Genomic DNA, 25,893 nt, shown 5'->3' on the forward strand with positions numbered 1-25,893 from the left:
TCCCACATTCAACTTCTTAAAATCTTGAATTCTTTCCACTAAAAATATGAAATGTTCAAATTTGGGTAAATTCTTCAAATCAAAAATGTGTAGCTATTGTTAGATTCTGAGCCAAAGCAAGCTAGAATCTGTAAAGCAGACACACACATGCATACGAATCACATGCCTTCCATCTGTGTCTCCTTGTAATTGTGTCTGCAAGTGTCAAAGACACCAGTTTTCTTGTCATTGACAAGAAAGAGTGTTTCAAGAAACTGGGACGTCTCAGCATAATGACCACAAACTGTACATATTTGGATTTGTGTTTTTTTTAATTTGTATTTCAAGACTGTGCAAAAAAGAAACCCATCTGCACAAAATGTTGGGAGTTTGCATGAAAAGTTTTCTTCCGCAAATGAATTTTTAATTGAAAATTCTTCCCTATCACTTCTCGGCCTTTTGGCTAAGATCAAGTGTAAACAATTCCTCCTCCATAAGCCATTAAAAAGTGCACAAAACTCTTGTGATTTCTTCTATTCTCAGGAAAAACCTTATGAAATTATTTCAAAAGTGAAGACTTATATGGCAAGTGTGTGTCTGTGTGTCCCATTCCCCAATCTCAGATGGGTATCACATTCAAACACAATGGAAAAATCATAAACCCTATCACCTCTACAATTCCCACATCATTAGTTCTCATTAAGGAAATAGCAACCAGTCTTTCTAGCAAATGAATGATGTGCAGCAAAATTTAAGGAAGTTGCCTTCTCAATATTCTGTGGCTTTAGCAGATGACACTGAAGGAAAATGATGTAGACTACTTCCTATACTAAACTGACATGAGTAAATTTTGAAAATGCACCACTTCACATTTTTTCCACACATTACAGGATTATAACACTGAAAATATTACACAAATTCCCAAAAGCACATACAAGCAATGTGACCAAATGAGTCATAAGGGGGATACCACTACATGCTAGATGGCTGTATATAAACATGCTGTCTCTGTTGGGTAGACATCAGAGGTGGAAAATTTACTCCTCCATTAGTTAATAAGTTATTTTCAAGAAGGTTCACAATGAACTACTTTCTAATCTGCTCTGTACTTCTCCTGCCTTACAGCTTTGCCATTCCAATAGCTGCAGAAACAACTACTGAGGTTTGGAAGCTCCTACAGGTATGTAAATCATACCCTACTGCTTTCCTTTGGTGTGTTTTTAATTAGTGGCATTTTAATAGGGTAGCTCAATTGTTTTTTCAACTTTTTAATCATTGCTATGAGCTGCATTAGGTCCCTTGACGTGATATATAAAATAAGCAAACATACTATTTTAAATTTAAATATTAATAATAGCAATATCCCGGACCTCTTCCCAATCTCCACGTCATTGAAGCATCCCTTTCAAGAGATTAGGGGAAATTATATAAAGTGACCTCTTTTTTTATTCCTTGTTTAGGATTACCTTGACAGGTTTTTCCCATCAATTGATAAGACATCCCACCATAGCCTGGAAGAACGGGTCAGGGACATGCAAAAATTCTTCCATTTGAAAGTCACAGGGAAAATGGACAAAGAAACTCTCAATGTCATGAAGCAACCTCGGTGTGGAGTACCAGATGTCGCAGAAAACCGCAGAGGTACAGTAAGATGGGCAAAAAATGTGCTCACTTACAGGTTAGTTGTATTTCAACTCTTTTTGGTTTGCCTCTTTGTTTGTGAAATACCAAAAGCCCCAGTCACTGAATATTATTTTTTTTCTTTTGCTGAAAGGATTAATAACTACACCCCAGATATGCAGCCAGCTAAGGTGCGTGAGGTGATAGCTAAAGCCTTCAAGGTATGGAGTGATGTCACTCCATTGCAGTTCAGGAGAACATCAAGGCCTGCTGATATTGAAATTTGGTTTGCAAGTGGTGGTAAGTCTCTCCTTGTTTACCAACTGTTTATGAAAAAACAACAGCACAGTTTTTTTCACAGTGAGATTGAGAGTGTAACTTTTTCTAATGCATGATTTGGAAGTGTGTGGGAATCATCACAAAATTGTCTCAGCTAAGTATATAAGAAAAGGGGGATAGAATTCAGTCTTCATGAGTTCTGATACAAATGTACTTGATCTGTACCTCTAATTCAGAAACTAGTTACCTAATAGTTTTCATGTTTCCCACTTTTCGTTCCAACTGAGGTTGCCAGATTGAAGAAGGCTGTTGTAACTTTAGCAATTGTCTTGAAGAGGGAATTTCAGCATCTTCTGCTTGTTACTTGGTTGAATGACAAGCAACATCTACTGAAATGCCTGCTTCTACACAACCATTACAGGAAAAAAGACACATCTCCAGCTTTGATTCTGGCAATCATATGCATTCAAAATTTGAGGGAAAATTAGAAAGAAGGTATCTTTTGAAATTCATTTAAATGTATATTTAAATGAACAAATAACTAATGATTTCAGCCAAGCTGGCAGGGGATAGGTTAGCCTTGTTAGCTGAAGGATTCTGGGAGCTGTAATCCAAGCTCTGGTTAAGCTGCTCATATTACTTCCAACTTGGTCTATCAGCAACCATTATTCTCCTGTTACAGTAGATTTACACTGCAGAAATAATGCAGTTTGACCTCAATTTATGTGCTGTATTTCCATACCTAAGGAATCTTGGGATCTGTTGTTTAATAAGGTCTTTAGCTTTCTCTGCCAAAGAATGATGGTGCCTCATAAGATTACAAATCCCAGGACTCTGTAGGATGGAGCCATGGAAGTTAAAGTGGTATCAAATTGCACTACAGTGAAGATGCACCCCTTCCCTTCTCTTCCATACCTTGCCTTAGTTCCACCTCCTCTCTGAGGCCATGTTGTCTAAGTGATTATTGGAAAGTATCACATACAAGCTCTGTATCAAAGTAAGGAGCCTATCACATGAGCCTTGGGGAACAGGCCTGACACAGAACGGAAGGGGGTGGGAAGGGAAGGGAACAGAGATATCACCCATTTTACTGCATGGGAGAACGCTGCCGAAAGTCCCCAATCTGTTCCCCAACCAACCCACAGGAGGCGATTTTCAAGAACGATTCTGAACAGTTCTTGAAAATCACCTGCTGTGGGATGGCTGGGAAACGGATTGGCAACTTCCAGTGGCATCGGCAGCATTCTCATGGCATTCCCCCATGCAGTAAAATAGGTGATATCCCCATGCCATTCTGTTATCTTCCTGCCCCCTTCTACACCAGGCTCATTCCCCAGGGCCCATGCGATAATCTCCTAAAATTCAACTGTCAGCTCTTTTGTTTTATGCAGATAGAATACATGTGGAGGGTCATCTTGTTGTTCACCTCAGTGGGAAAAAAAATGTCTTGGACCATTCAGATGATGTGTACAGAGGGTCTATGCCATAAAGGGATCATACACTCCCATACCCTGCACCCTGGTGGCACAGTGGTTAAATGCCTATACTGCAGCCACTCACCCAAAACCATAAGGTTGCAAGTTCAATACCAGCAAAAGGGCTCAAGCTCAACTCAGATTTGAATCCTTCTGAGGTCGCTAAAATGAGTACCCAGATTGTTGGGGGCAAATAGCTTACACTTTTTAAACTGCTTAGGGAGTGCTTTAGTGCACTGATAAGCGGTATAGAAATGTACTGGCTACTGGATACTCGGTGAAGGACCAGCGCAGGTTAGGTGGGCGGGGGGGGAGTGGCCTTGGTACATAGGAACACCGTGTCCCTCTCCAGGAACCACATCCGACAGACCTCCTATATCGAGTGTATTTACCTGACCCTAAAAGCTAGGGACAGTCTAGGGATTCTGTTAGTGTATCGGCCACCCCGTGCATTAGCGGACTCCCTTAACGAGCTGACACAGCTGGTCGCTGAGCTGATGCTGGAGACTCCCAGGCTTATTGTCCTGGGTGACTTCAACATCTCCCTCACGGCCAGCTATGTTCCACCTGGTGCGGCTCGGGAATTCATGGAGACCATGGCGGCCATGGGCCTGTCCCAGCTGATACAGGGTCCTACGCATTGTGCGGGTAATACTCTCGATTTGGTCTTCTGTTCGGAGGCGGAGAATCCGTGGGTGGAAATAGTTAATGTTTCCCCCCTGTCATGGACGGATCATTTCCTGGTAGAGGTGAAATTCAAGGCCTCTACCCAGATCCCCCCCGGGGGTGGCGGACCTGTTAGGATGGTCCACCCTCGAAGGCTGATGGAACCTAAGAGGTTCCAAGAAGCCTTAGAGGGGCTCACGGTTGGAAATGACGGCGACTCTGTTGATGCCCTCACCGGTATTTGGAATACCGGACTTTCTAGGGCTATACACAGGATCGCTCCCAAGCGCCCTCTCAGGCCCGCTTCTAAACGCAAGCCCTGGTACACGGAAGATCTCCGGGCAAGGAAGCGAGCGCTGCGACGGCTAGAGTACCGTTGGCGGAAACACCTTCGCTTAGACGATAAGACTCTCCTAGACCAATTGTTAGAGGACTACGGAGAGGCAATACGAGCAACAAAGAATTCGTTCTATGGTGCTCGTATTGCGTCCGCTGAGTCGCGTCCGGCAGAGTTGTTCAGGGTGGTTAGGGAGCTAACTCAGCTCCCTCCCGCCCTGAACCAGATCCTTGAACCTTCTAAGGCCTGCTGTGACTTGTTTAACGACTTTTTTGCGGATAAAACTTCTCGTATAAGCGAAAGTCTGAACGCCGACATTAGTGCAGAACCTAGGGTAGAAGTGTCCAGAGCCTCCGTGGACTATGTTAAACTGGATCAGTTTGAGTTGGTGAGTACCGAGGATGTGGACAAGATCCTCGGAAGTGTTCGGAAAACAACCTGCTCTCTTGATCCCTGTCCCTCGTGGCTAGCGGCCCAGGGGGGACCGGCGGTAACATCATTGTTACGCCGGATAATTAATTCATCTTTGAGGGATGGGCTATTCCCATCGGATCTTAAATTGGCCATTGTAAAACCGATCCTAAAAAAGCCCTCCCTCGACCCCCTGGTACATAATAATTATCGGCCTGTCTCGCTGCTACCATTTTTGGGAAAGGTGATCGAGAGGGCGGTTGCTATCCAGCTTCAGGCGGTCTTGGATGAAACGGATTATCTGGACCCATTTCAAACTGGCTTCCGGGCGGGTTACGGGGTTGAGACGGCCATGGTCGCCTTGGTCGATGATCTCCGTCTGGGCATCGACAGGGGAAGCGTGTCCCTGCTGGTGCTCTTGGACATCTCAGCGGCTTTCGATACCATTGACCATGGTATCCTTCTGGGGCGCCTGGCAGAGGTGGGAATCGGGGGCACTGCGCTCCAGTGGTTCCGCTCCTACCTCTCCGGGAGGTCCCAGATGGTGCAGCTGGGAGACGTGTGTTCCGACGAGAGGCCCCTTAAAACTGGGGTCCCTCAAGGGGCCATTCTGTCTCCCATGCTATTCAACATTTACATGAAACCGCTGGGAGAGATCATCCGGAGACATGGGGCGCGGGGTTATCAGTACGCTGATGACACCCAAATCATTTTCTCTATGTCTCCGACTGATGCAGTGACTGGGGATGGCGTCTCTCCTCTCGTGGCCTGTCTAGAGTCAGTAATGGGCTGGATGAGGGAAAACCGACTCAAGCTGAATCCAGAGAAAACGGAGGTACTAGTGATAGGTTCTCCTGGTCCAGGAATGGCGGTGGTTCCACCTGTCCTGAACGGGGTCACGCTCCCTGTGAAGGACTCCGTGCGCAGTCTGGGGGTGCTTCTTGACTCGTCGCTTCACCTGACAGCTCAGGTGAATGTGACGGTCAGGAACACCTGTCATCAGCTTCGGCTGATTCGCCAGCTGCGCCCATACCTGGCCCAGAGGGACCTAGAAACGGTTGTACACGCTCTGGTAACTTCGAGATTGGATTTCTGCAACGTACTCTACATGGGGCAACCCTTATACCAAACTCGGAAGCTGCAATTGGTGCAGAACATGGCAGCCCGGCTGGTCACTGGTGCTCCCAGGGCCAGCCATATAACACCGGTCTTAAAAGATCTCCATTGGCTGCCCATTCACTTCCGAGCTCAATATAAGGTGTTGGTAATTACCTATAAAGCCCTAAATGGCTTGGGCCCAGGATACCTAAAGGACCGCCTCTCCCCGTACATTCCGCTCCGCACCCTCAGAACGTCTGGGCAGCAGCTACTGAAGGTGCCTGGGGCTAGGTTGGCCTCCACTACTCGGAGGACGTTCTCCATAGCTGCCCCAGCCCTTTGGAATGCGCTGCCCACAGAGCTCCGCTTGTCTACTACCCTGGCCCAATTTAGGAAGGATCTTAAAACCTTCCTATTCCAACAGGCATTCCCCGAATAAATATCCTGTGGGCCTCCCTCCTCTTTCCGTGGCCAAGAGGTTGGGCTATGGGGTGTTTTTTTTTTGTTTGTTTGTTGTTTGATTTTAATTATGTAACTGTGTATTTCTATGTATTTTATGGTATATTTTTAAATTGTTGTAAGCCGCCCTGATCGTAGGAAGGGCGGCATATAAATAAAAATTTTATTTATTTATTATTATTGCTACTTGCTACACTTTATGATTCTCTATTCAATGTCACTATTTTTTTTCCATTTTGTTGATATTGTTTTCCTTTAACTAATTTCTGACTTACGGCAACCTTAAGGTAAACAGGGTTTTCTCAACAAGATTTGTTCAATTTGTCTTTGTCTTCCTCTGAGAATAAAAGACTGTGACTTTCCCAAAGTCACCCAATGGATTTTCTATGACTGAGCAGGCATTCAAATCCTGGTCTCCAAAGTTGTACTCCAATAAATAATAAATAAATAAATAACTTTATTTATATACCGCCCTTCGAAACATCAGGGCAGTTAACAGCAATATTCAATACAATTTATAAAAACAATACCATTAAAACAGTAATAAAAGAACTTGTGCCAGATCACAAACAACTGACAGAGGGGGGAAGAGGACTCTCAGGGCAAAGAATCAGGGGAATGCTCAATGCTCAATGCTCAAACCACTGCACCATGATGGTGCTCTTATGCTTACTCTTACAATTATTCTCTTTCCATTTACGATAGTTATATTTCCTTTCAAAATTAGCCCATGGAGATGGCAACTCTTTTGATGGAAGAGGAGGAACTTTGGCTCATGCTTACTTTCCTGCACCAGGCCTAGGAGGAGATGCTCACTTTGATGAGAGTGAGCAATGGTCAGAATACAACAGAGGTAAGGTATTCCTTCAGAAGCATTGATGGACTATTATAGGTATTTCCATGCTGTCTTTCAGTGTACCGTGTACTGAGTAGATCAGGGGATGAATAGGGAAAAGAGTTTACCCCCAGATTTCAGAGGAGCACCCCCATAGTACTGTCATGAGCCACCTACGATAACATGATAGGTTACTAACTTAAGCTGGGACGCAGTGGATTAGTGATTAAAATGCTAATTCTGATGATCGTAAGATCAGAAGGTTGGCAGTTTGAGGCCCAAGTGCCGCATGACAGAGTGAGCTGCCATCACTAGTCCCAGCTTCTGCCAACCTAGCAGTTTGAAAGCATGCAAATGCAAGTAGATAAATAGGTACCACTTTGGTGGAAAGGTAACAGCATTCTGTGCAGTCATGCTGGCCATATGACCATGGGATCATAGAACTGGAAGAGACCACAAGGGCCATCCAGTCCAACCCCCTGCCATGCAGGAAATCTCAATCAAAGCATCCCCGACAGATGGCCATCCATTCTCTGTTTAAACACCTCCAAGGAGGGAGACTCCGCCACACTCCGAGGGAGTGTGTTCCACTGTTGAACAGCCCTTACTGACAGGAAGTTCCTCCTAATGTTGAGATGGAATCTCTTTTCCTGGAGCTTGCATCCATTGTTCTGGGTCCTGTTCTCTGGAGCAGCAGAAAACAAGCTTGTTCCCTCCTCAATACGACATCCCTTCAAGTATTTAAACAAGGCTATCATATCATCTCTTAACCTTCTCTTCTCCTGGCTAAACATCCCCAGCTCCCTAAGTCGTTCCTCATAGGACATGGCTTCCAGACCCTTCACCATTTTAGTCGCCCTCCTTTGGACACTCTCCAGTTTCTCAATGTCCTTTTTGAATTGTGACACCCAGAAGTGGACATAATATTCCAGGTGGGGCCTGACCAGAGCAGAATACAGTGGCACTATTACTTCTCTTGATCTAAACACTAAACATTGATGCAGCCTAAAATTGCATTGGCATTGACTCATGTTCAACTTGTGGTCTACTTGGACTCCTAGATCCCTAGAGCTTTATCGCATTGGGCTTTAGGAACGGCCCGGCAGGAAACGGAACGAGTGAGGGACGATTTTACCGCACACACCATCCCTCATTCGTTCTGTTCCCCCTCTCTTCTGTTCCCATTCCGTTGCAGAGGGAACACTTTTTGAGAACTGTTCAGAACAGTTCTCAAAAATTGCCCCCTCTGGAACGGATTAAGAACGGAAGAGAGGGGGAACGGAACGAATGAGGGACGGGTGTGTGCAGTAAAATCCATCCCCCACTCATTCTGCACTCGTCCCTGCTCCTTCCGTTCCATGCTCAGAACGGAATGGAAGGAGCCAATGCGATAAAGCTCATAGTCTCGTTCAGCCAGGTGTCCCCCATCCTATATCTGTCCATTTCATTTTTCTGCCTTAAGTGTAGTACCTTACATTTCTCCATGTTGAATTTCATTTTGTTAGCATTGGCCCAGATTTCTAGTCTATTCAGGTCGTTGTGAATTTTGATCCTGTCCTCTGGGGTATTAGCTACTCCTCCTAATTTGGTGTCATCTGCAAATTTGATAAGTATGCCCCCAATTCTGTCATCCAAGTCATTGATAAAATCTTTGACAATGCTGGCTCTTCAGCTTAGTAGTGGAGATGAGCGTTGGCCCCTACAGTCAGCTATGATTAGACATTCGTGTCAAGGGGAAACTCTTTCTTTTACAAACTTTAATAATCCGTAATAAAATAGCAACCATGATGATAAATGTCAAACAAATATTAAAAGCAGCAATCAACAACAGAAGCTAGTTTTTAAAGTGTATTACCCACATAATAATCTTCTCACTTTGTGCCTTAAAAATGAGCAGAAATTTTCATATCTATACGTTTAGGAAGAAGGGTATCATCCATGCATCCATACATCCATTATCGAGAATACAAAACAGTTATTCGTGCGTAACTGTTTTGTATTAATGATCACTACTTAGCCATGATTGTGACACTATAGCCACAATCATAAGTCCTTACCAAAACTACTTTACTAGGCATCAGTTGTATGGGGAGAGGTAGGTCCATTCTGTTAACACTTGAATCAATGAAGTTACAGTCAGATTTTGGGGAGTCAGGCCAGGAAAGATTACTTACTTAAGTAGCTGATACTTAACAGAGGCCCGAAACAAACAGGGTGAAAGTGCCGTGCTGGTGCCAAAATTAGGGTTCCAGAGCACACGGCAACTGCACGCTCTGGAACTCTAATACATATGGACGGCACTATCTTTACATGATACCGTCCATACATGGCGTGCGTGCATGATGCAAGCGCGGTGGTGCATGTGCACCACCAAGTGCTGTGCTTGCATCTTGGATGCATCACAGTGTACCAATGGCGCACTGGTGACGTCATCCCAGAGTGCCAAAAAAAAACCAGTTTTTTGCGGGTTCTTTTTGGTCCAGAGGGACACCACACAGTTTGGCTGCTGTGGCGTCCCTCTGGAGTTAAACTAGGTGCCTCCAGTCAGTCCCTTTGGGGTGGTCTGGATTGCCCCTATGTAGCTCATACAGGATTCTAGCATATATCTTTAACATTCATTTGACAAACACCTCTCTCTCCCTCCCTCTTCTCTCTCTCTCTCTCCCTCCCTCCCTCCCTCCCTCCCTCCCTCCCTCCCTCCCTCTCTCTCTTGTGCTCTGTGGTTTAGAGACTAACCTGTTCCTTGTTGCTGCACATGAATTTGGCCATTCCTTGGGACTGGATCATTCAAATGTCCTTGGAGCCCTGATGTACCCTAACTATTCCTACAGGAACCCAAATACCTTCTCTCTTCCATATGATGATGTGAACAGGATTCAGAGATTATATGGTAATTTCTTGTGCTGTGTCTGTTTCTGATGAGATTAAAGTCACTGTAGCTTAATTGTGGCTTTCCATGTACAGTAGAACAACAAATGCATCTGAGGAAGCAGACTTAAGTCTACGAAAGGTCATACTGCCAACTTCTTTCTTTCAGTTAGTCTCAAATGTGCTACAATATCTCTCTACAGTAGAACAACAGTAAAGCTTGAAAAATACCTCTGCCATTCTAGGTGTCATAGGAGATTAGTGCACTGGCTTTAAAGTGCATTTAATTTTCAGAATGAGTGTTTTCACATATACCCATGCTGGGGTGAATGCATAAAACATACTAAAAAGTCTGGATCAGGCCTTTAGGATTATACTGGAGGTAAATAAGTGACACAATCAAACTGGCTCTTAAAATCAAATTAATTGTCAATGCAGAGGATGAAGAGGAAGTTACAACCTGAAAAACAACAACAGGTTTTGCTGAATAAGGGAGTAATAAGTTTGTGGTTTTGACTCGTGCAGATTGATTATTCATAGATTTTATTAACATGTTCTCTCTAGAAATATCTAGGTCCTCCAGTGCAACTCTGTGGTCAACTTTATCCAAAGGTCGCACTAAGGGCCTAGATATTCCTAGAGAGAACACTCCACTAGGCATTTGCAGCTCCTCCAATGCAATTCTATGGTCAGTGTCTGGCAGATGTTGACCATAGAGTTGTACTGGAGAACCTACAGATTTCTAGTGAGCTGTTATCTCAAGTAAAAACTTAATGTTTTTTTTTAATCTGTGGTTTTTTTCCACATTCATGGGAGGTCTTGTGCCCCTAACCCCACCGAATGTGGAAGGATAAGTGTATATTTAATGAACTAGACACTGATACCTGAATTACATGTAAAGTTTTTGTGGTAACTCAATGGAAGTATGCTATTCCTCTCATGTCTGGCTGGTGGATTTCCCACAGACATCAGGTTGCCCATTGTGGACTAGTCAGGCTTTTAGTCAGATTCAGCATGGCCATCAGGATGCTACAACGCTGTTCTTTTGCTGCAATGGGCTATTACTATGGGAGTAGCAACCTGGAACTAATCTTGTCTGAAGATATTGATGTAGATCTATTTGTTTTATGCCTTTGAGAAGAACAACTACTGATCTCCAATCTCCTAAACAATATCCTTCTGTTTCTGTTTCAGGAAAGAAAAAATGAACCCCTTGAAGAACTTCATTATGTCTTTCAGCAAACATAAATTATTTCTGTTTTGTGCTTGTGATATCTATTTTGGAAGGGAGAAATAATAATAAAGCAAAATGGAAAAAAAATTATTCTTTCTGTGTATGTCTCTTTACACAGTGGCCATACAGACCTCACACATGCTGCTTTCTAAGGGACAGCTATAGGATTCTATAAAATGTCCTTACCTGATGTTTTCTGTCAGCTGGACTTTCCTACTCTATTTAATTCCATATACAATGGTGGTGCAGTAGCCATGCTTTTGGGATGTGGTGGGCTGCCTGTTTGGGGGGAGCAAGAAGGAAGTATCATCATGTAATGGTTGACTGGTTTGCATTCAACATTTGCTGATTTGTTCCAAGCCCAGCTATATGTAAAGGTAAAGAACGTGTGCATTTTAAGGAAAAAGATGGAGTGGCAGGATAATAATAATAATTTTTATTTGTATTTTCCTACCGTGGGAAAATACAAATTATTACCTTTACATATAGCTGGGCTTGGAACAAATCAGCAAAGGTTGAATGCAAACCAGTCAACTGTGACATTTTACCATGGCCAGGGTACAGAAGCCCAAATATTTGGGGTCCCCCAGGGACCAACGTTTTTCTACATGTTCATAAATGTTCTCGAATTCCCCTGTGGGATGTGAATGCTCAAGGAACTGGCAAAATCACCTCTGAGTATTTCTTGCATAAGAAAACACTATGAAATTCATGGGGTCCCTGTTGAGTAGAGGCAAGTAAAAGGCATATAAGCACGTACTCCAATTTAAAGCTAGCTAACCTCTTAGTAAATCTCCACACTGCAGAATTATAGCAGCATTCAGATAATACCTTGTTGTTGTTAACTGTCCTTGATTCAGTCCCAACTCATGATGAGATATCTCTAAGACCCTCTATCCTCAATTACTCTGCTTAGGTCAAGTAGATTGAGGCCCTAATAATAATAATAATAATAATTATTATTATTATTATTATTATTATTATTATTATTATTTATGTCCTGCCTCTCCCTGTATTGGATTAAGGTGGGTAACAGCATACAAAAAAGAACAATAAAATCAAGAACACAGACAATAGATAAAAATACAATGAACTCCCAATTCCCACTTCACCCCTGCCCCCTTAAAATTAACATTAAAAGCAATTCCCAAACATTGGGCGATAAAATCAGTCAGAAATCAGATCAGTTCGAGGGGAACAAGTTTGAGCAAGTGGAGAGTGAGATAGGGGGTCAGTTTGGGAAGGCCCACCAGAAGAGTTCCGTTTTTATTGCCTTCTTAAAGGCCTCCAAAGATGTTAATTGGCGGATCTCATCCAGCAGATCGTTCCAGATTTTTGGAGCGGCAACAGAGAACATCCTCTGAGAAGTAGTTGTCAGTCTAGTTCTCTGTGACTGCAATAGGTTCTTCCCTGAGGACCTGTGAGTGCGAAAAGGATTATATGGGAGGAGGCGTTCCATCAGGTAAGCTGGACCCAGGCCATGTAGGGCTTTATAAGTAATGACCAACACCTTATACTATGCCCGGAAGCTAATAGGTAGCCAGTGAAGGGATTTTAGAATAGGTGTGATAGAATCGAATTTAGAACTTAGCTTCCCTGACTGAATCTATCCATCTAGTGTGCAGTCTTCCTTTCTTCCAGGCCTCACCTGGAATATTGTGTCCACTTCTGGGCACAATACTGGGCATAACAATTCAGAACGGATGTTGACAAGCTGGAGCATGTCCAGAGGAGGGTGACCAAAATGATGAAATGTCTGGAAGCCATGCCCTATGAGGCGTTAGCAAGGGAGGTGGATATATTTTGCCTGGGGAAGAGAAGGTGACAAGATGAAATGATAGCCCTATTTAAATATTTGAAGGGATGTCATATTGAGGAGGGAGCAAGCTTGTCTTCTGCTACTCCAAGAATAGGACATGGAACAATGAATGCAAGCTACAGGAAAAGAGATTCCACCTCAACATTAGGAGGAACTTCATGACAGTAAGATTTGTTCGACAATGAAACACACTCCCTCAGAGTATGGTGGAGTCTCCTTCTTTGGAGGTTTGCAAATAAAGGGTGCATGGCCATCTCTTGGAAGTGCTTTGATTCTGTGTTACTGCATGGCAGGGACTTAGACTTGATGGCCCTTGAGGTCTCTTCCAACTTTATCTGCTTTATCATACTAGGGGGCAAACAGGATTTAAATAAGAGTTAAAGTAGAGAAAACCAGGAAATGGTGTGTGATAAACATCAGGCATTTCCTGGTTTTCTCTAGTTTAACTCTCATTTAAATCCTGTTTGCCCCCTAGTGTGATAAAATAGTGATTCTGTTATTCTACTGCTTGCTACATTATTGTCTTTCCTAATGAATTGTGCCTTCTCATGCTGTAGCCAAAGTACAACAGCCTCAGTTTAGTCATTCTGGCTTCCAGGAAGAGCTCAGGTTTGATCTGTTCTAGGAGCCATTTGTTTATCCTTTTGGCTGTCCATGATATCCTCAACACTCTTTTCCAACAACACATCTCAAATGAGTTGATTTTCTTTCTTTCTGCTGCCTTGACTGTCCAGCTCTCACATCCTTACATGGTGATGGGAAATATAATGGCTTGGACGTCTGTAACTTTAGTGCTCAGCTTTAGGATATTATCCTTACACTTTAGGATCTTATTTAGTTCTTTCATGGCTGCCCTTCCCATCCCTAGTCTTCATATTTTTACTGCAGTTTCTGTTTTTAATGGTGTTTGATCCAAAGTATGGAAATTTTTAACTATTTTGATTTCCTTATTAACTACCTTACCAAATTACAAATTCCAGGATTCCACAGGATGAAAACATGACAGTTAAAGCAGTATCAAAGTTCTATCGTTGTGTTGCATGTAGGGATGCCATATTCCAGCGGCTCCCAGGACAGTCCCATTTTTGGAGGAACCGGCCCCGTCCCGTCCCGGTTCTGCAGCCATTGCCGCGGCCACTAATGCAGCTGGCCGGCCACCCACCTCCTCCTCCTCCTCGGCCGTGCCGCCCTCCTCCTCCTCCGCTCCTCCTCCTCCTCCTTCCGCACAGCTGCTGTGCTGCCCAGCAGCACTTGCCCGGGCCACAGCCGACAGCAGTGTGCGCTTGCCCCTCTTGCACGCCCGTGCGCGGGGCTTAAAAAGGAGCACTCATCCCCTAAGCTGTCTGGCCAATGGCAGAAGAGTGGGGGCTGGCCTGTTTCCAGCCCCAGTCTGCCATTGGCCAGTGTCAGGAGCTTTGGAGGAGGAGGAGGAGGAGGAGGAGGAGGAGGAGGATAGGCCTCTGGCCAGGGGGAGGGAAAAGCGTCATTTCCTGGTGCCAAATGCATCCAATGATGATGAAGAGGAGGAGGAGGCGGGGAGGTGAGTGGCCATTTCAGGTCTGCCTTGGTTTTTATTTATTTATTTATTTGTTATTTTTATTTATTTATGGTATTCATACCCCACCCTTTAGCCAAAAAGGCTATCAGAGAGGCTAATAGTCTCAATCCATATTTATATTATTAAAAATATACAAGTCTGCCTTGTTTTTTATTTTATTTTATTAATTTTTATTATTAAAAATATACAAGTCTGCCTTGGTTTTTTATTTTATTTTATTAATTTTTATTATTAAAAATATACAAGCCTTGTTTTGACAATGATGATGGTGATGATGATGATGATGATGATGATGATGATGATGATGGTGATATTGATATCAGTCAGCTTCTGCGCCACGTGCCCACTGTTTCTGAAGCTGGGAGACTGTGACTTTTCCAAAGTGTGTTTTTTGTGTTTTTTTTGTGCTTTTAATGCTAACGAGTCTGAAATATGCAAGAGGCCATGTTCAATGAAGATATGTTAAATGCCCAAATGTGCTGTTGTGTGTGTTTTGGAATGGAGGGGGAGTGGTTTGGCCAGAAAGGGAAGTACATTTCTGCCATCTGTCTAGGAATAATGCCAAAATGTCCTCCATTTTGAGCATGCCTAAGAAACATGTGTTTATATTAATGTTTTTTTAAATTATTAAATTTTTTCGCATGTCCTCCATTCTCAAAATATGTCCTACATTTTGGGCTAAATTTTGTCCTACATTTTTTTACATTTGTCTTGGTTTGGAGGTTGACAGTTATGGCAACCCTAGTTGCATGAATATACTGTGTGTGAGTCTTATCTTTGCACAGCTTAGCAGATTCATTCTTCTGTAGAAAAAGTGCATACACACAACATATTTTTGCCTTACAGATATAAGAACACATATTTCCTTTGTCCGTAAAGCAATGTCCATAAAGCAATGAGGTGAGAGAATTAAAGATAGGGAGGAAGGAAAGATTGGCAGGCCTGTTCAATGGATCACAATCTACCACAAACCAATGAGCTTGTTTGCATTTGTGTAATAGTGGGCAAGTCACATGCTCTCAGCCTGAGGGCAAGGCAATGGAAAAACCTCCTTTGAACAACTCTTGCTAAGAAAAACCCAATAGAATCATCTTAAGATCATGTTAAATTGGAAACATCAACAACAAAAATCAATAGTCGTATACTGCTGGACTGTCTTTGTGCTGCTCCTAACGTGTGTTATGTTTTTAACAGAATGAGATTTCAGTTGCAAGAAATGTAATTCAGAAAAAGTCAGTGCAGAACTGTTGTTATAAGTGACTGTTCTGCAAAAGAAGCTGAGTCTACATAATTAGATTCCATGCAGCTCAGAGCAAAGAGAAGCTGTTTTCAGTTTCAGGCTATCTTTTGTTAGATGAACAATTTGTATTCAGTTCAGTGTTTTAGAATCTACCTCTTCAAGGGAAGATTTTCTACCTTCCAAGCCACGCCTAGATATTTCATTATTGTATTGTACTGAGGACTTCGCATTACCACATCATATTCAATCCACTGTCAAAAAACATACAGTACTTTGAACTAATTATCTAAACAACATTCCTATGAACAGGAATTAATGCATTAAAACTGAAACACAGTAACAATTTCATAACCTCGAACTGTCCTAATTTGTAAGGAATGGTCCTGATTAACCCTTTGTTGTCTCACTTTTGGGATGTTTTTTTAAAAAATCCCAGTTTGTCTCCCCTCATCCTACTTTCCCTCTTTGCTTACTTTAGTTGTTGCAAAATGATTTCAAAATGCAGAAGAGGTTTGCATTCAACAGTGGGAAGAAATGGGGGCAAAATCTTTTCCTTCCCAGTAAGCTCAGGCAAAAGCAAACTTCTGCAGCCTCTTCCAGCTTTGTCTTCATTGATACCTTTTGAAATCTTGACCATACCCTGATGTTTCTTGTGTCCCAGTTTTCGTCTGTGAAATGATGGAGACTTTGTGACTTGCTAGAGACCAAGGTGATGTAGTGGTTGGAGCACTGGACTATGACTATGAAGACCAGGGTTCAAATCCCAACTCAACCATGTGAATCCACTGGTGACCTTAGCCAAGACACACAGTCTCAGAGGATGGCAATGGCAAAACCTCTCTGATGAAACTTGGCAAGAAAATCCCATGATAGTTCGCCTTATGGTTGTCATAAATCAGAAATGACTTGAAGGCACACAGCAACAACAAACAAAACAAACAAAAAACTAAGCTTTTTACAGTGACTTTTCTAAAAGCTGTATTTACAAGTAATCAGCTTGTTATCTATTCTTAGCTGACAGGTTTCCCAAGTCACTGACTTATTTTACTTTTTGATCTGAAGTTGTTCACTGGCAAAATTTATTTTTCATTACTAAAGTTCCAACAGCAATTAAGATATCATTCTCATCCTAAAGTTTTCCATGAGTGTATCTGTAATGCACTTGATGCAAGAGACCCTGCTAGTATACTCTCTTGAACAACAGTACTAGACCTGTCTGGCAGAGAATTCAAAATACCTCAATCAAACTATAAATCCCAGATTATATAGGATGGAGCTGTGGCAGTTAAAGTGGTATCAAACTGCTGTTAACAGTGTTATATTTTTATCCTTTCCTATTTAAGAAAGCACCAACAACCATTCCTCATTCTATCTGTTCATCACTATCACAAAACAGATTTAGATAAATTGCCTGCTGTGACATTATGCAACGTAATTAAACATCCAGAAAGAGGTTATAATCTCACAACCAGGGCTGATAACAAATGGTCCCTTTCATTCATATAGTGCTTCAGGGCAAGGGAGATCTGTGTTCTCACCCCATAGCTTCCTGGATAAAGTGTGAAGCGTACATTTACTCTAAGCAAAACAACCGGCATCCACCAAGTCTTCTTGTCAAGTTTTAAATACAAAATAAAAATTCAGTTTCAGCTTCATCAGAGGTCAAGGAAGTAAGGTTATGTTTATGTGTTAATAGGTAATGTAAAACAAACATGGATAGAGTCAGTGCTAGTCACAGTCAGGAGGAGCAAGACAAGACAAGGAACTGGTATTATTTCTCCTTCAATGCTTTGTCTTAATAATCACACACACACACACCCAAAAAACCCCAGATAGATCTGTGGACCTTTTAGAAGCAGGAGCCTTAGACATCTTAACAGAGAATTTGCAGGAAATGTTCCCCCAGATCCTCAAGATTCTTTGCAGAAAGCTAAAGTGTTATGTTAAATTTATTTATTTTCCAAAACTTAAAAAACATATATTAATATACATAACATAAATTGCTAAAAGAACGTACATAAACAAGCAATAAAGGCCACAAAGGCAAAATTAGAAAAAACAAAACAAGGAAAAAGAAAAAAGACCAAGACAAAAAAAGAATAAAAAGTGAGAGCAAGAAAGAACAAAAGAAAAAAAAGGAACAAGAAAGGAAAAAATAGAAACAATCCTGTTTATTACATTACATTATCCTTATCAAGCCTTTATTAATCATCCAACATACATTCACATGTCAACTTTCTGTTCCTAAATCTTGAATTTTTTTACTTCTAAGATAAAGTGCTATAAAACTAATGCAGGCATGAAAGACCAATATGGCATTGACAGTTTTGCTCCTTCTTTATCAGAATATAGCTCATAAAGGGCAAGATCCAAATCTCAGCTTCTGAGAGGAACACAGTCAAATCCAGAGGAAGTGGGATAGGGGACAATCTCCTGGTTTTTCACTGTAGACACCACCGCCTGGGGCAGATCAAGAAGTAGCTCCAAACAGCTGGGAAATCCTTCAAACTTGTTTTTTTAACAAATATGAGGCATGCAAACAGACAGACAGCAGGGACAGGGGAGGACATGCTGTCATGTTGGTGTTGCAATGCCGGCATCTGTTTGAATTTCAGCTAAGATGATACTATAGACCAGGATGGGAATCATGTGGTCCTCTGACATTGGGGAGCTTCAAGCCCCAGCTTCCTTCAATATTGGTTGTGTACACTACAGCCTGCAAAAGTGGCAGTGAATCCAAAAGGCCACATAATAATGCCTTGTCCATCTCTGCTGGACATATTCATTGAAAATGCTGTAGAAAACCTGGTTCTCTCTCTCTCTCTCTCTCTCTCTCTCTTTTAATACTGTAAACCACAGAAATTATAAATCCTTAAATGGGAACATTTCTCTGCCCACTGTCACTGTGTAATAGACCTAAATCCCAACGAACTGCATTAAAGCAGTAGTGGTAAAGAGATCCCCAGTTGCTTCTTGCAGGAGTGCCAGTTTACCTTATGGAACTAAGGCGCTGTACAGACAGCCCATAAGGGGTGGTGGGACGCCACCCCTTTCCTAACCGGATTGGGGCCACAGCAGCCACACGCTGCATCCCTAATCTGACCTTTCCACAGTTTAAAAAGGAGCTGCAGAAAGTGGCTTTTTGCACTGCAGAAAGGGCACCATAGCTGCCAGTGCTTCAACTTTTCGGTGTTCCTTTGGCAAAGAAATAAGCTGGCTTACCTCTTCTGCATTCAATTCAGGATCCGGGATGCCCTCTGACGTTATCAGATCTAAATTGCCACTGATCTAGCCACAATGCCACCACCCGGATGAATCCGGATCAAAGCCTCATTCAGCCAGCACTTTTTTGAAGTGCAAGTCTTTGACCCTGGACACATCCAGGCAGCGGCATTGCAGCTAGATCGACAGCAATTTAGGTCTAATAACATCCAGGGGCATCCTGGATCCTGAATTGACTGCGGAAGAGGCAAGCCAGCTTATTTCTTTGTCTGATAAACTCCTAACATGACTGCCTCAGGTCCAGTCCTGAACATCTCCTGGGGCACTCTTGCTGCCAATCAAAGTAGAAAATACTGGGGTAGATAAACCAAAGCAATGGTTTAACACAATTTCAGTCAGCTTCCTGTATTTCTGGGTTGACTTCACCAAGAACATGTCATTACATATTTGCTAGGATTAGGGACTGTGAAAGAAGCAGGGGGGGGGGGGGGTGCAAATAAAAAAACACTATTTTTTTTAACCTGAGAGAACATCTCTCTAAGAATCGCTAGGTCCTCCAGCACAACTCTATGGTTCACGTATTCCAGAAGCTATGGGTAGAAAAAAATTGTGCTGGACGACTTACAAATGACTAGTGAACTGTTTTCTCTAGGAATCTCTAGGTCCTCCAGTGTAACTCTATAGTCAACATCCTACAGCAGTGATGGCGAACCTATGGCACGCATGCCAGAGGTGGCACTCAGAGGCCTCTCTGTGGGCACACATGCTCTCTCCCTAGCACAGAGTTTGCCAGTTTCATACTAGAAAGCCAGAGGGACGTGGCACTTTGCAATAAATAAGTGGGGCCTGGGTTGCAGTTTGGGCACTCAGTCTGTAAAAGGTTCACCATCACTGTCCTACAGCATCATGCTGGAGAACCTAGAAATTCCTAGAGAACATATTAATCAAATCCATGCACAATGAAATCTGCAAAGGTCTAACCCACAAATGTGGAGTATCGACTATAATTATTTTTATTTTTGCCATTTTTATCCCATCTTTCCCACCTTTTTATTGGGTGCATAATACTAAACCACCACAACCTTAAAAAATAACAGCAAATCACAGTAATCTGAATACAAGATAAGTTTTTTAAAAAAATATATAGTGGCCATAAGTATATCACTCTTTTGAAGAAATTATCTATTAGAATTATCTGTTAGTGCAGTGGTCCCCAAACTGTTCTCTTTAAGGGATTTTGGACTTCAGTTTAAAGATTCCCAAACTATTGGCCAACATGGCTGAGGCTTCTGGAACTGAAGTCCAACATCTCTTAAAGGGCACAGTTTGGGGACCACTGTATTAGTGTGTTTTGTGAAACAGGATAACTGACTTGTACACATTGTATTGAATTTGAGAGCCAGACTTCATCATTCTTACAGTAGGCCCTCTGAAATTAATGGGATTCACATTAGCCATGCCTAGGTAATCCTACTGATTTCAGTACTACTAGGTAGTCCTACTGATTTCAGTAGGACTCTTCTAAGCATGACTAAGTGGTGATCCAAGCCATTGTTAAGGAGATTCAATAGCATACAAATCAATAAAGAGCATGATCATTAACAATTAAAATGTTAGGCTTTCCAAAAATAGATAGAGCTGAAAGGTGCATTGTTAGGCTTTTTGAAGTCACTTAATCACCAGAACTTCCTCCTGACTGAGGGATTTCCCAGACTTTCTGGGTAGAAAAAAACAGTCTGGTTCCCACAAGGTTGTTCAAAGGTTGTTATACATCAGAAAGAGACAGTCACCATTTGGGTTTATCTAAATTAGGAGCCTAACCTGAGTCAGGGCAGAGATAAAGGCTGACAGAAGGAACATCACACCTAAATCATCCTTATTCCTTCAGTTGTTTAAGACCTGAGAACCATCATAATTGACTTGGGAGACTGCAACACTGGACAAGCTTTCTGTATTTCACTGTTCAGTTATAGGTGGTCATGCAGAAGCCCCTTGAAATCAATAGGAAGAGTTCATCGTTGTTAATTTCTGACTTGTGGTAACCCTAAGACAAACATATCACAGGGTTTTCTTGGCAAGATTTGTTCCGGGGGGGGGGGGGGGATTTGCTTTTGCCTTTGGGTAGCTATGGGGGATGGAACAAGAGCATTGCTGGGAATTCAACCCCCAGTGAATTTTTCAACCAGTCCCCAAATATCTAGCATTACAGAGAGTAAAAGTTTGGAAAGCATTGATTCTTCTGCATTTCCTTGGTAACTTTGCTCCTTTTCTTTGGATGCCTTAATTCTGTTTCTAAATGTTGTACTGTGGTTTTAAACTACTACGATGCTAGAAATTTGGAGCCCGAATGAACATTTCATTGGGAAGAGCAGAATTCTCATTTTGGAATGGGCGGTACCTTCATTTTTTCCCCTCCTCGTAGCTATGTCCCTCTGATGCATATTTATTTCCGGGTGGCAGATGTGTTATGTCACATTGACATTACATGTGACACGTGTGCAAATATCATTCTTCATGTACTTTTCATTTAAATATGCTGGCTGCCTCCATTTCACTCCCGCTAACTGATCTAACCGGGCTACATTACTTTGGGGAAATCTCACCAGGAGATGGGCAAAACTGGATTATAAATTATACACTTGGAGGAAATGCACTAGGGACCCAAGTAGCTAGGGGTCCAATGTTGTTGCTATCACTGTACACTCAGACACTTATGCACACATACTTCTTATGCTGAAATGAAATCAAGACATAAATGTGTGTGTTGTCAGAAATTTGGAAAATGAAACTGTAAAACATGTAATTGTCAAATGGGCACAGGATTTTGATGAACCCAATGAACTAGAAACATGGGGAAAAACTTGGAAGGCTACTAACAAATTTACCTTGTGTCAAGATTTCAAGGAAAACCTCTTTAAAATGATGTATAGATGCTACATGACTCCTTCCAAATTAAATGCAGTTTATAAAACAGATGATATAAAGTGTTAGAAATGTCATAAGCCTGAGGGAACTTTCTTTCACCAATGATGGGGATGCCCAAAGGCTAAAATATACTGGAAGAAAAGTCAAGAACTGATGGAAAAAGATACTGCAGATTAAATCTTTTTTAAAAACACTTATTTAGGATTAAGCTTTGAAATAATTATGAAATATTTTGAAATAAGAAGATTTGAAAGGTACAGGAGCTACATTTTAAAAGTTAATGGAATATAAAGGAATTCAGCAAATTTGGTTAAGATAAGGTGACTTTAACTGGTTTAGGAAGATTCATAAAAGAAGATGAATATCTTCTATGATATCTTTTTATGTTTGTCTAATTGTGTGTATGTAATATATTGGATTGTATTATGTTCTTATGTCTGCAACTTGTCGATTTGTTTGTATATTTTTATAATAATAAAATTAAATTTAAAAAATAAATGTGTGTGTTGTGTGTTTAAAGTAGGCTTCAACCGACTCTATGAATGAGACATTTTCAAGACACCCTGTCCTCAATAGCCCTATTCAGTTCTTGCAGACTCAGGGTGATGGCTTCCTTGATTGAGTCTATCCATCTGGAATGCAGTCTTCCTCTTTTCCTGTTGCCTTCTACCTTACCTAGCATTATTTTTCGTTTTAGTGAGTCATGCCTTCTCATGATATGAACAAAGCACAACAGCCTCAGTTTGATCATTTTGGCTTCTGGAGAGAGTTCAGGATTGATATGTTCTATAACGGACTCATTTATTTGTCCTTTTAGTAGTCCACATTATCTGCAGAACTCTTCTCCAACACCACAGCTCAAATGAGTTGATTTTATTCCTATCAGCTTTCTTCAGTGGTCACTGGTCAGCTCTCACATGCATACATAATGATGGGAAACATGAGGGCATGGACAATCCTACATTTAGTATTTATTGAAATACCTTTTGACTTCAAGAACTGGTTAATTCTTTCACAGCTGCCTTTGCAAGTCCTAGGCACGATACAGACCGCCAGATTGCGGCGGTCTGCTGCCGCCACCGGTTGCTGCGTCCGGGAACCGCAGCAGCCAAACAGCGCGGTTCCCGGATGCAGCAAAGAAGGAGCATGAAAATTGCGCTCCTTCTTGCAGCCCAGAAGAGACATCGCGAGGCGCTAGTCGCGCACTCACAGCGTCACTTCCACTGCGTGACGTGCGGACGCAGAGCGTCCGTTACGTCAAAATGGCGGCGGCCGTGTGGAACGGCTACCGCCATTTGTTACGGACTCAGTCCATGCTAGGGTTAGGGGCATCTGGAAGAGACGCCCCTTTCTAACCCTAGCACGGACTGAGTCCATCCTAGGGTGCCCGTTTGTAACGGCCCTAGTCTTCTGCTGATTTCTTGACTGCAGTCTCCATTCTGATTAAGGACTGAGCCAAGGTATGGAAAATCTTTATTTCAGTGTCTACTTTATCTACTTCAAAGTTATGTTAATCATCTGTAGTCATTATTTTGGTTTTCTTAATGTTCAGCTGTAAACCTGTCTTGACTTTATTCAGTAACTGTTCCAGGTCTTTGCTATTTTCTCCTAGTAGTATGTTGATATCCACATATCTTAAACTGTTGATGTTCCTTCCTCCAGTTTTCACACTTCCTTCCTCTAATCTTGCTTTGTGTATGATATTTTCAGCATGCAAATTGAAGAAATATGGTGATAGAATGCAGCCTTGCCTGACCCCCTTTCTGATTGGAAACCATTTTCTTTCTCCTTTCTGTTCTAACAGTAGCCTCTTGTCCTTAGTACAGATTATGCATCGGGACAATAAAATGCTGTGACAACCCAATTTTTTTTTAAGAGCAGTCCATAGCTTTTCATGATATATACAATCAAAGGCTTTGCTGTAATCTAGAAGCTATAAGCTGATTTTCTTTTGGAATTCTTTGGTGTACTCCATTATCCAATGTATGTTTGAAATATGATCTCTAGTACTTCTTCCTTTCCTAAATCTAGCTTGGACAGCTAGCATTTCTCTTTCCATATATGATAAAATCTTTATTGTAGAATTTTCAGTATCACTTTGCTTGCATAGTAAATTTATGCAATGGTTCTGTAACTGCTACAATCATTTTTGTCCCCTATCTTTAGGATTAGAATGTGTATTGATCATATCCAGTTTGTGTGTTGAACTAGATGCCCATTGGATTTTCTTCCAAATCTATAATTCTATGATTCTAATGTGATTTTTCAACATAGGAAGTCCATTGCTGGGCATGATAGACTTTTGATCTCATTGAGCAGGGCTCTCCTTATTTTTAACATTGTTTGGTATAATCCACTCCTCCAGAGTTGTAAATTTACACTACAAGGAGACTCCCAAAGCAAATTTGATAGATTAAAATCTGTTTCTTTTGTGGAATGCTTAACACTGATCTTTCAGAGAACAGGATGAACAAATTCCAACAGTGAAAAAGTAAGAACAACCAATAAAAATCCCACTGTGCATGCTGCACCACAAGTTCAGTGCACATGAGATTACCCTCCTTGGCATTTTATACTAATATATTATTATTATTATTATTATTATTATTATTATTATTATTATTTATTTGTATCCCATTCTTTTCCCAGGACTGGGACTCAGTGCGGTTGATCTGGGAGAAAGACTATTTTCCAACCACTTTATCCAATCCAAACACTTAAAGAGACAATGGACCTGCAAGAAATTGATACCAGTCTGACAGGGGCATTCATGTGTCTTCCTGTAATCCTCTGGCATCCCACTTTTGCAGCTGGTTTTAAAATTTCTGTTTCTCTCTCCTCCTCTCACTTTCCTGCTTCATCCTTAGTTTACTTCAGTTGCTGTGAACTGAACTCAAAGTACACTTGTCCCTCCATATTCCCTAGGCTTAGGGGCACAAGACTCCCGTGAATATGGAAAAACCGCAAATAACAAAAACACTGTTTTTACCTGAGAGAACACCTCTCTAGGAATCTCTAGGTCCTCCAGTGCTACTCTGTGGTCAACGTCCAACAGACACTGACCACAGAACCGCACTGGAGGAGCTACAAATGCCTTGTAGAATAGTCTCTCTAGGAATCTCTAGGTCTTTCAGTGCAACCTTTAGTTAAAGTTGACCATAGAGTTGCACTGGAGGACCTAGCTATTCCTAGAGAGAACATATTAGTACAATCTGTGAATAATCAAAACCTCAAATATCAAAGCCACAAATACGGAGGGATGAGTGTACAGAAATAGTTCTCAGTCAGTTAGCTCAGCCAAAGGTAGAAAGAGGAGGGGCAGATTCTTGTCCTTCCAATGAATTTAAAACTTGAATGGAAGTAACTGACTAAACAACATTCCTGTAAAGAGAAATCAGTGCATTTCAAATTGGAAAGTAAATACTATCTGATTTCATATCCATGTCCCAATTCACCTGAAAAGGGCTCGATTGATCCTCTGCTCCTCTTTTACAGTTGCTTTTAAAATGTCCCAGTTTCTCTCTCCTCCCACTTTCTCCCTTTGTCCTTAGCTTACTTAGGTTAGTGCAAAATAAGTTCAAAGTACAGAAGTATTTTGTGATCAGTTCAGCAATGGAGAGAGGAGAGGAAGGGGCTTAATCTTGCTCTTCCCTGTAGGCTCAGGCAAAAGCAAACTGCAGCAGCGTCTCCTAATTTGTGTGTTATTTCTCAGAAATAACTTTTGACCACACTTTGATGTTGCTTGGCTACATGTGTCCCAGTTTCATTCTGTGAAATTTTGAAAAGTATGCTGGCCATGCTTGATTGACGGATCCAGCAACATACAAGAGTTCCCCAGTACTGATGTACAGACACTTTTTTAAAAAGT

General features: G+C 41.8%; 1 protein-coding gene across 1 annotated transcript; it reads left to right on the forward strand.

The window, feature by feature from the left end:
• The first annotated feature begins 1,060 nt into the window (after positions 1 to 1,060).
• Positions 1,061 to 11,235, forward strand: LOC149320011 (macrophage metalloelastase-like). The gene is made up of 6 exons (XM_089508475.1): positions 1,061 to 1,159; positions 1,440 to 1,657; positions 1,754 to 1,899; positions 7,052 to 7,177; positions 9,888 to 10,049; positions 11,222 to 11,235. The coding sequence occupies exons 1-6, from the start codon at positions 1,061 to 1,063 to the stop codon at positions 11,233 to 11,235; spliced, it is 765 nt and encodes a 254-aa protein (XP_089364601.1).
• The last annotated feature ends 14,658 nt before the right edge of the window (positions 11,236 to 25,893 follow it).

This window comes from Sceloporus occidentalis, unplaced genomic scaffold (assembly GCF_023333645.1).
Source record: "Sceloporus occidentalis isolate IW3139 unplaced genomic scaffold, rSceOcc1.0.p SCAF_2, whole genome shotgun sequence".
Lineage (NCBI taxonomy): Eukaryota > Metazoa > Chordata > Lepidosauria > Squamata > Phrynosomatidae > Sceloporus > Sceloporus occidentalis.